Consider the following 10,130-nt stretch of genomic DNA (forward strand, 5'->3'; position numbering starts at 1 on the left):
GTTTTGTTCTTTAGAAATAAACTTCTACTCCGGTTTTAATAGTTTTGGTGGGCCTTCTCTTCTTTGATGTTGTCGTTGATTTGTTTTAAATTAAGAACGGGGTTCAGCTCTCGGATTGGGGGGTAAGGTAAGACACTTCTGTGTCTCGATGGAAGTCTGGGGCTGTGCTGGAGTTCAGTTGGGCCTGGGATTCTGGCGGTGTGCGTTTGGTTGGGTTGGTGATTGACGGGGCTGGGGCGAAGTGCTCCCTCCATCCCAGTCCTCTATATCATGCGGACACTTCTAGTGTTCGTTAATGCAGTCTTTGTGGCAGTGCACTTAGGGGTTAGAGCCCAGGTCTCGGGAAATGGTCTAAAGATGCTCAGTTCCTGGGTTCTAGCGGGGGAGTACTTCAGGGAGGGGACGGCGGGAAGAAAAAATGTTTCTGAGCTTCTGATCTGTTCCTCTTCTTTAGCCCACCGGGGTGGAGAGGGGAAGCCTGGGGAACTGCTCCAGAAGAAAGGCCCCTAGCGCTTAGCCGAGCCTCTGCAGGTAGTAGGCGCTTTAAAATGCTTTGGGTGGAAAGAATTGATTCTGTCTTTATCACTTAGCACAGTGACTGGTACATAGTAGGAGATTAACAGATGAATGCTGAATGATTTGTTCATTCATTCTTTCGCACAACCAATGAAGAAGCCAGTGCGGGTGTTATTATGCCCATTTTACAGACTAGGCAACTGAAGTCCAGAGGCTCAAAGGGTCTTGTCCATGGTCAAATTACAAGTAGTAACACTTGTACTTCAGTCTTCTGCCGTCTAGCCCACGAGCCCTTCCGTAGGCTGAGGCCAAAAGAAAAAAGAAAGTTCGTTTTAAGAGTAACACTTCAGACATTGTCCTGTCCAGGAAGGAGAGAAACTCATGGAGTAGCCCGCGTTGCAGCTCGCAGATCTACCCGGGAGCTTGAGCTCAGAGAAACGGGACGGGCCTGGAGGGGGTGGGGCGGGGAGGGGACTGCCTAGTCTTGGAGGTGTGTCGGTCCTCTTTTTCTCCACCTCCCCCCTCTGTGGCAGGTCGGAGCAGCTCTCCACGGGCCCTGGCCCTTAGGGAGGGAGTATAGTTAGCCGGAATGGAAGGAGGAGCCGCTGCACCTTTAAGTGTCATTGGAGGAAGCGACAGCCCGGGAGCTGATATATAGAAGACAGGCCGGCCGCTGCAGGCGAGTGTGGGGCGCCCCCGACCTGACCCGTGTGAGCCATCCTGTGAGTTGGGCTGCTGGCGCCGGAGGGTCAGAGCCAAGCCGACCCTAACCAAGGAGGTCAAGGCCAAGCGAGCAGTCTGGGCGACCATGGCCACGCTGTTGGGCGCCTACCCCTGGCCGGACGGGCTGGAATGCCCGGCTTTGGACGGGGAGCTCTCCGACGGGCTGGCGTCGCCCGCAGCCCATCGTACCCCGGGGGATAAGGGCGCGGAGAGTCGCATCCGCCGGCCCATGAACGCCTTCATGGTTTGGGCCAAGGACGAGAGGAAGCGGCTGGCCGTGCAAAACCCCGACCTACACAACGCGGAGCTCAGCAAGATGCTGGGTAAGAACAGGGGTGAACCCGCCAGATTCCCTTCCCAAGTACTGCCTTGTGCTGCGTACGCACGCGCGCGCGTGTTTGTGTGTGTGTGTGTGTGTGTGTGTGTGTGTGTGTGTGTGTGTGAGAGAGAGAGAGAGAGAGAGAGAGAGAGAGAGAGAGAGAGAGAGAGAGAGAGAGAGAGAGAGAGAGAGGAACTGAGAAACTGAGATTACAGTAGGATATGTAGATGGGAGTACTGGGCGGCAGAGGTGGCGGGAGATGGAGAGATCTTTATAGTAACGTGGGCATGGGGGAGGTAGGGTCTCTGTGTTAAAGCTGGCAAAAGTCACTCCTCCGTGTGTATGTGTGTGTTTATGGGTCCTAAGAGTCTGCATATTTTGGAAATAGTTATTGTATCTGTATGTTTTGGGGTCCTGGAAAAATATGCGGGGGGGAGGGACAAATACAATTATTGTGTGAATGTTTAAAATGAAATACAGTGAACTTACGGATCCACGATAAGAATAGAGGCATTTGAAAGCGAAGCTGGTGTTTTCTGGGAGATGGAGGTAGGGGTTGGGGAGGGTCGAGGTACAAGAAATTGGGGGGGGGGGACTAACTGGAGGAAGAAGGGACTGACCCAGGTGAGGGGAAGAGAGCCCCCCACATAGCTTAGTCACAACTTCAGGAACTAAATAATACGACTTCTGGGACTGAATAAAACTGCAGGCACTCATAGTCAACAAGCATTTGTTAAACGCTTACTATATGCCAGCTACTGTGTCTTAACACTTTCCTCTAAGGAGGAAAAGAAAAAAAAATCCTTACCTCGAAGTGAGGGAGCAACGCGAACAACTGTGCATGCAAGACTGGCCTGAGAGTCGAGGAACTCCAGAACCCAGGAGCTTTAGGCTCTCTGAGTCCCTGGCACTCACCTCCCAGCCGTAGGGCTGTGGAGGGCGGGATGGTACTTGGTGCTAATTAACAAAAGCATCCACAAATTAGCCCTCTAAGCGGGCAACGCATCCAGTCAGGAGTGTGGGGCGGCTATTGTTTCTGGCAAAGTCTGCCGGACGACTCCGAGCAGAGTTAGAAACTGAAGCCGCTTTATTGATACGAACTCACCAGGAAGGACGGAAAAAGCTTGTAACCGAAACACGGAGGGAATGGATCGCTGTCAATCTAGATGACTAATAGGCACACAAGAGCCGGAAAGTAATTATTCCTTACACATTATTTGAAGTATTGTTACAGTTTGAATAATAACAAACATTATTAGCAACGGAGTAACACCTGGGGGTAAGCATTTGTTATAGATTACTGATCACACAAAACATTTGTAGAGCAGGAAAGGAAATACGGACAATCTGGCAAGATTCGTTACCCGAATGTGTAGATTAGAGTAGGGGTGTGGACCCCGACTCGCAGATTGAGTCGAATTCTCTCGAGCCGTTCTGGTCTCTCCAGTGGTCCGAGGGTCAGGGCACAGTCCGGCTGGAGGCCGTTAGGAAGGACGCAGGGAAAGCACTCTCGGGCTGTTGCGGGACTTTAAGATTATGAAAAGGATTCGGGAGGGTGTGGGCTGGAGGGAACCTTGGATGCTGGGACTTTGCCATGGAGAGTCCGAAGAAGGCTCGGACTTTTTAAAGGTGTCTGCGTGAAGGGAAGGTGAGGTACAGGGGGGAAAGAGGCTGTTGTTTTGATCTCCCCACTCGAAGATAAAAGGCTGCATTTCTTTAGACCAAAAGTTCTAGACCTTTTTGTATGTGTGTGTATCGGTCATCACTTTAGCAGTACGGCGAAGCCTATGGACCCTTCTCAGAAATATGTTTAAATCCCTAAAATAAAATACGTAGGATTACAAAGGAAACCAATGATACTGAGATATAGTTATCAAAATATTTAAAAACAAGAAGATCCCGACACCAGGTTAAGAACTCCTGTTTCAATCTTTAATGTAAAGGTGGGGTTTTGTTTTCTTTTGTTTTTCTTTCTTTTTTATATTAAAAAAAATGAGGACTTTCTCTCTTTTATGCACTGTAATCAAATACTTCTGCTTCTGGAGAAGGCGAATCTCCTTCCTTTTACCATCCTTCATTTTAAGGCCTATTTCATTCAAATCGAAGACTAGGGAGTTCTTTCAATTCAGTATGCATATTCTATGATTCCCTGCTTCTAATTTTTGAACCGAGGACTTTGTAAAATTGGAGTTTTATTTCAGTGGTTAAAATGGAAAGGCGTCAGATCTCTTTCCAATACTGACCTGGACTTTGTGGACAGGGCAGCTTCCTTCTTCCCTCTGAGTTTTGACCATTTCATATGCTAGAAATTTGTGAACAACCTAATCTTTGCTGGCTAAATCCAACTGAGTCCCACTTCTGAATTTTAGAAGAAGGCAGGACAAATCAGTTCTAGCTCAGAGGTGCTAATTGAACCATGACCCACCTGCTAGCTCCAGAGACTCTGGGCTTTCGGTCATCCATTACTGCTTCCAAGCAACTTGGAGAAAAATGACAGAGCCTGGAACATAATGAAGTCCCCTGCATGAGTTCAACCTATGACTTAAAATGACTGGATCAAATCTAGAAGGGTCCTTAGGAAAACCTCAGGCAAAAACCACTTCTCATTTCTTTAGTATTTTCCTGATAAGGTCCAGTACCCTGTGCCTACAATTCATTTTATCAATTCAACAAACATTTATTAAGTGCAAAGCACAGTGCTTAGGTTGGCATAGGATGGCTGAAAAAATGCCCTGGTCTGGCTGACATCCTGTATTTGCCACTACCCTTAAGGGGACCCTAAGAAGATAAAAGTTCTTTTAACAGTTTGGATGAAAAATACATCTTCAGTAAGTACTCTTTTAATGGCAGAATTCACAGAGTTTTGAACTAAAGCAGTACTATCTAGTAGAGTAGAATACTATTTTAGCAGTGGAATTTTAGAACATATTTTTTGGCAAGGCAATCCCGGCTAAGTGATTTGCCCGGGGTTACACAGCTAGTAAGTGTCAGATGTCTGAGGCCATATTTGAACTCAGGTCCTCCAGACCCCAGGGCTGGTGTTCTATCCACTCTACCACCTAGCCACTCCTAAACCCTCCATGTTTTGCAGTTGAAGAAACTGAGTCTCAGAGAGATCAAATACCCTCGCCTACATCATAGACCTAGTTAGAGGCAGAGCTCCAGCAGAAAGCTAGATGTCCAGATTTCTCATCTCCTAGTCCAGGGCTCTTTCCACCACACCAGTGCTGTTATCTCCATACAGCACTTCCTCCTTGTTATTAAGTAGGACAGTAAATCTGTATTTTAGTAATTATATTTACAGTGAGAAGCAGTGTCACATAGAGCAGTGGGGTCTACTCAAATAGAAATGGGGACCATTAATCTGTACATAAGGATCCCTGTGCAGCACATATTGACTTAGTTTTAAAATGTAACAATATCTATATTTTATTTTATTGTATTTTCATTTACTTTGTTAAATAGTCCCCCATTGCATTTTAATCTGCTTTGGATCATACTTGGGAGTATTGTGGGGGCCATGTTTTTGACACCTATGGAGTAGAAGATAGAAAGCTGGCATCAGAGTTGGGAAGACTTGTATTCAAGACCTGCTCACTTTGCTAGGACAAATCACAACCTCTCAGGGTCACAGGCAACTCTCTGCGGCTGTGAATAGCAGAAGGTGTTGGTCTTCATTGGTAGAGGGTGTTTCCTCACTGGGAGACAGTGGAGGCAAGGTCCCCACCCCGGCACCATGAACAGAGTTCTAGATCATTATTTATAATATGCATGCCTTTGCCCAGTGCTCAGGCTCTCAGGAACTGAACTATTGAAGGGAAAGACTTGATTTTCTGAGCTATTTACTCAGTGAGCAAATTCTCTGAAAGGTAGAGAGGGACTTGCTGAAGCCTGGAAGGTGGGGTTCTTCTTATTAGACTATGAGTCCCTTGAGAGCAGAGGCTATCTTTTGCCATTCTTACACAAAGAAATCCCAGCATTTAGCACAGTGCCTGACACATAGCAGGATCTTAATAAATGTTTATTGACTAACTTTGCAGGATAAGCATTTCCTTGGTTGTGTTACTACTAAGACTTTTTTCCTGGTCGCTCTGCCTGCCAATGTCAATACCTAACCTGTTTCCTTGCTAAACTGTCCATCAACTGTATGATCTCCATGAAGCAAGTCGCTTAATTTTTCTGGAACTTGGTCTCATCCATAAAATTGGGAGATTAGACCAGATGATTGGACTGGGTGGGGTCAGGTTAATCAGGGAAGCATTCTTGCAAGAAGTATATTTTTGAACTGGATGTTACTTCAGTAGCTTGATTTTATGACAAGGGAAGTGAACCCAGGGAGATGAAACAACTGCTTCTGAAGCCAAATATCTAGTTACTTGTGGAGTTAGATTATGGAATTAATTTGTCCTCAATCTAGCTCCCATAAGCCCATGAATTAAAGGCAGTCTTGATGATTGGAATACAGGTTGCAGTCTTCATCTAGGTCTAGACAGAGTCTAATCTCCTGTTAGGGAAGAGTGACTAGCATATTCGTGGACTAGAATCCTGTTTACCTTTCAACTGTGAAGGACAATCATTTATTACATTCAAGATGACATTTTGATAGGCATAATTGGGAAGAAGTGCCCACCTTAATGAGATTTCCGGATCCACTAATATCCTGAAGAAAGATCCTCTAACTCAAGTACAATTCTATGCCTTGACTGATTCAATCTTAATTCCTGCCTGTAAAATGTCTGAAATTTCCTACTTGTAAAATGCCTGATATTTACACATTTTTGTGGAAATCTAAGGACACAATAGCTGATGTTTAGTCATGAAGGCAGGAGGTAACTCTCATTTAAATTCTCAAGTGATTAGAGTTGACACTTGAATGTAAGCAGGGCCTTAATTAAATGCATTTTAAAAATAATTTTAGCTACAGAAAGTTCAGCTGGTCTTTTAGCAATGAAACAGGATATTACCTTTACCAGGGATGGGGAACCTGTGGCCTCGAGGCTGTGTGTGACCCTCTAGGTCCTCAAGTGCAGCCCTTTGACTGACAGGTTCCCCACACCTGATATACCTTTGTGTATGAGATGATGTGTGAGTAGTGTGCGTGCGTGTTCATGATTTTCATGTGGAGTGTTTGTGGGAGGAAAAATATGAAAGGTTAGGATTCTGTAGGTGTGTATGAAGAATTTGTGCTGGGAAGTGTGCGTGGGGCATCTGGGAAGGGCATGTGAAGTGCCTTGTTTGTGTTTCTCAGTTGTGTGAGAGTGGTGTGATTGAGCTCTGGGTGGTGCATGCAGTGCTGGGTCTGTGGGAGTTGTCTGGTGCAAACTGTGTGGGAGAGGGCTGTTCAAAGACCTGACCTCTCACACTGTGAAGGACCCTAAAAGTGGCCTTTTCTACCCCTCCCTCCCCCCGAGCAGGAAAGTCCTGGAAAGCTCTGACCCTCTCCCAGAAGAGGCCATATGTAGATGAAGCTGAGAGGCTCCGGGTACAACATATGCAGGATTATCCCAACTACAAGTATCGCCCCCGTAGAAAGAAACAGCTCAAGCGCATCTGCAAACGGGTGGACCCAGGTTTCCTGCTGAGCAGCCTGTCTCGGGACCAAAACTCCCTCCCAGACAAGAGGTGTGGCAGCAGGGTTTCTGTGGGGGAGAAGGAAGAACATGGTGAGTACTCCCCGGCTACAGCCCTTCCCAACCTCCGGGGCTGCTACCAGGAGGTGCCCACCGGCAGCTGCACCAGCGGTAGCAGCTCCACTAGCAGTGTGGATGCCTACCCATATGGGTTGCCCACCCCACCAGAAATGTCTCCTTTGGATGTCCTGGAGCCTGAGCAGACCTTCTTCTCTTCCCCCTGCCAGGAAGAGCACTCTCATTCCCACCGTCTCCCACACATCCCAGGAGCTACGTACTCTCCAGAATATATGTCCAGCCCCCTCCACTGCAATCACCCATTGAGTTCCATCGCCCTCCCCCAGTCCCCGGGCGTCTCCATGATCCCCTCGGTAACCAGCTGCTCCCCTTCCCCAGCATACTACTCTCCCCCTGCCTTCCATGCTCTGCACCCCAACCTCCATGCCCATCTGGGCCAGCTCTCCCCTCCCCCCGAGCACCCAGGTTTTGATGCTCTAGACCAACTGAGCCAGGTGGAACTCTTGGGGGACATGGACCGCAATGAATTTGACCAGTATTTGAACACTCCCAGCCATCCAGACTCCACAGCGGGCATCACTATCAATGGACATGCCCCAGCCTCTCAGGTGACACCAGGGGGACCCACAGAGACCAGCCTCATCTCAGTCCTGGCTGATGCCACGGCAACCTACTACAATAGCTATAGTGTCTCCTAGGCCGGTGTGCACAAGGCAGTTCCTGACCTTCTCCTTTGTGTGGACTGAACCGAGCGGAGAGACTAAACAGTATTACCAACAGCTTCCCTTGATGCAACGCCTCTGAGCCTTCCCTCAGAATGTGTCCGGGTCAAAGCTGATGGATTGGAATCTACTTCGTCCTGTAGATAAATGTTCTTTTGCCGATCCACTTTGCCTTCTTGACAACTAGTTCCACTTTCCTTCAGCCTCCTCTCTGAGAATCTTGCTTCTTAATTCTCTCTACTACATGAACATGTCAATGTAAGTCTCCTACAGATGCTATTTAAGACTGAAATTTTCTCTGACTTTCCTCTTTTCTTCCCATCATATGAAATATAACAGCTCCACTCCATCTTTAGGAACTCTCCCACTGTACTCTTTTTCCTGCCTCAGACACAGGCTTGCAGAAGATCAGCACAAAAAGCATTGATTGCCAGGTCAGCATAGTGTAAAGAGCTGTGGACAGGGAATCAGGAAAACTGATGTCCAGTAACAGCTCTGCTAACAGACAAGCTACCTTCAAGATAGCATTAAGCGGCTCTAGGCCTCAGTTTCTTCCTCTGTCAAATGAGATCATTAGTCAAGGTGATCCCCCAAGGTTCCCTCCAGCCACTTAGAAAACAAAAATGAATTATGCTTTCAACAGTGCTCTCTGCATTCTGCTAGCTTTATTTTTTAAGTTTCTGCTTTAAAAAAAAAATCTGTCAAAGAAGCCAAATTAAATCAACAACCATAACTACATGATTTGGGAAATTGTTGGTTGAAGGTTTATGGAAAATAAGAATACAAAGGTGAAAGGAAGATCAGAAAACTAAAGGTAGTTTTACATATTTCTGGATGGGTCTATGGAAATAAAAAATCCATGAAAACAAACATAATCACGTGTATATCTGAGGATAATACTTGGACTGTCTTATATACCTAGGTACACATATGTATGGGACTGTTTTGTAATACCTTCACCAAAACCCCAAGTCTGCCACCACTGGAAGGGTCATGAAGCAAGTTAGGACCAAACAAACTGACTTTCTTCCAATGTCGGGATTGATGGGGATCCATGTGCCATATTTTTTATAGTCCTTTCTGTATCGGAAGGTTCCTCTCTCTTGTCTCTTATCTCTGTCTCTGTCATGCTTACTTTCTCCTTCTCTCCATGCCTCCTTCCTTCCTTTTGCCTCCCAAGGAAATATAGACACCCACTTTAGAAGATTTTATGAGCCCTGGTGCCATCCTACAGACATTTCCAGCCTTCTCCAAAGCCTCCTTTGAAGGAAAATATTCAACACTAAGCAACAAGACCACTGTTTGTCTTTCACCTTCAGTGTATTATTGCTTATCAGGAAACTGTAAATTGATTATATATATATCTTCCTCAATTTCCCCTTGTATTTTGTATTGTTAAAGTTTCTTCTTTTTCTTCCATGAAAAGTTTTATTGTAAATCAATTATAAAACATGATTAATCTTCATGTTATTACTGCATATGAAATTTGATAATAAATAATAAGTAGTTGTAGCTACGATTGACTGATGTGCAATCTTGAATGTGTATTAATTATCTTTTTAAACACTACAGTTATTAAGCTAAAATGTTCCATCTTTTATAAGAGCGAAGTTTGCTTTGGAACAGCTATGTAGATATGTTTGTTTGAAATATTTAATTTAAATAAACACTTTTTTTTACCGTGATGATTTTACCATTTGAATTATAATTTTGCCCCCCAAAATGCAAAAAAAAAAAAGGTTTTCATGAGAGAAACATTTATTGTGTTTATCGTGTGCAACTTTTGTATGTATTATTAGTCAAAATCTTTTCTACGTCAACTTTTTTTAAAATAAAATATTTGTGGCTATATTTACAACTGCTGTGGTATTTTATAAAGCCAGGTAAAACTATAAATCCCAACACATTCTCCTGAAAAGAATGGTATTAGCATAGGTCTGAAATATAGGGATATTAAGTAGCACATGAGAAGAAACTCATTCCTATAAGGTCTACAGAAGAGTTTGCACATTGAAAGTGAATCGAGGCTATTATATATATATTTCAAACTAAAAAAGGTCATCTTTACCGAAAATATCAGCCAACACTATTATTTTAGATTGGAAAATCATCTCATCTGCCAGATTCAGTGTGTGTGTGTGTGTGTGTGTGTGTGTATACACAGAACAACCAGATTCACAAAAGCTCAGAGTACGAGATTAC

The 10,130-nt window shown here is 45.1% G+C and overlaps 1 protein-coding gene across 1 annotated transcript; it reads left to right on the forward strand.

The window, feature by feature from the left end:
• The first annotated feature begins 1,045 nt into the window (after window positions 1–1,045).
• SOX7 (SRY-box transcription factor 7) lies at window positions 1,046–9,779 on the forward strand. Its single transcript, XM_020988907.2, has 2 exons — window positions 1,046–1,562; window positions 6,973–9,779. Exons 1-2 carry the CDS (start codon window positions 1,325–1,327, stop codon window positions 7,902–7,904), a joined length of 1,170 nt encoding a protein of 389 aa, XP_020844566.1. The 5' UTR covers window positions 1,046–1,324; the 3' UTR covers window positions 7,905–9,779.
• Window positions 9,780–10,130: the final 351 nt, after the last annotated feature.

This window comes from Phascolarctos cinereus, unplaced genomic scaffold (assembly GCF_003287225.1).
Source record: "Phascolarctos cinereus isolate Bilbo 61053 unplaced genomic scaffold, phaCin_HiC Scaffold_2;HRSCAF=192, whole genome shotgun sequence".
Lineage (NCBI taxonomy): Eukaryota > Metazoa > Chordata > Mammalia > Diprotodontia > Phascolarctidae > Phascolarctos > Phascolarctos cinereus.

Coding starts and splice junctions, on each gene's coding strand:
- SOX7 (XM_020988907.2), top strand. CDS start 1,325: ATGGCCACGCTGTTGGGCGCCTACCCCTGGCCGGACGGGCTGGAATGC. Junction 1,563..6,972: donor GGAGCTCAGCAAGATGCTGG/GTAAGAACAGGG, acceptor CCCCCCGAGCAG/GAAAGTCCTGGAAAGCTCTG.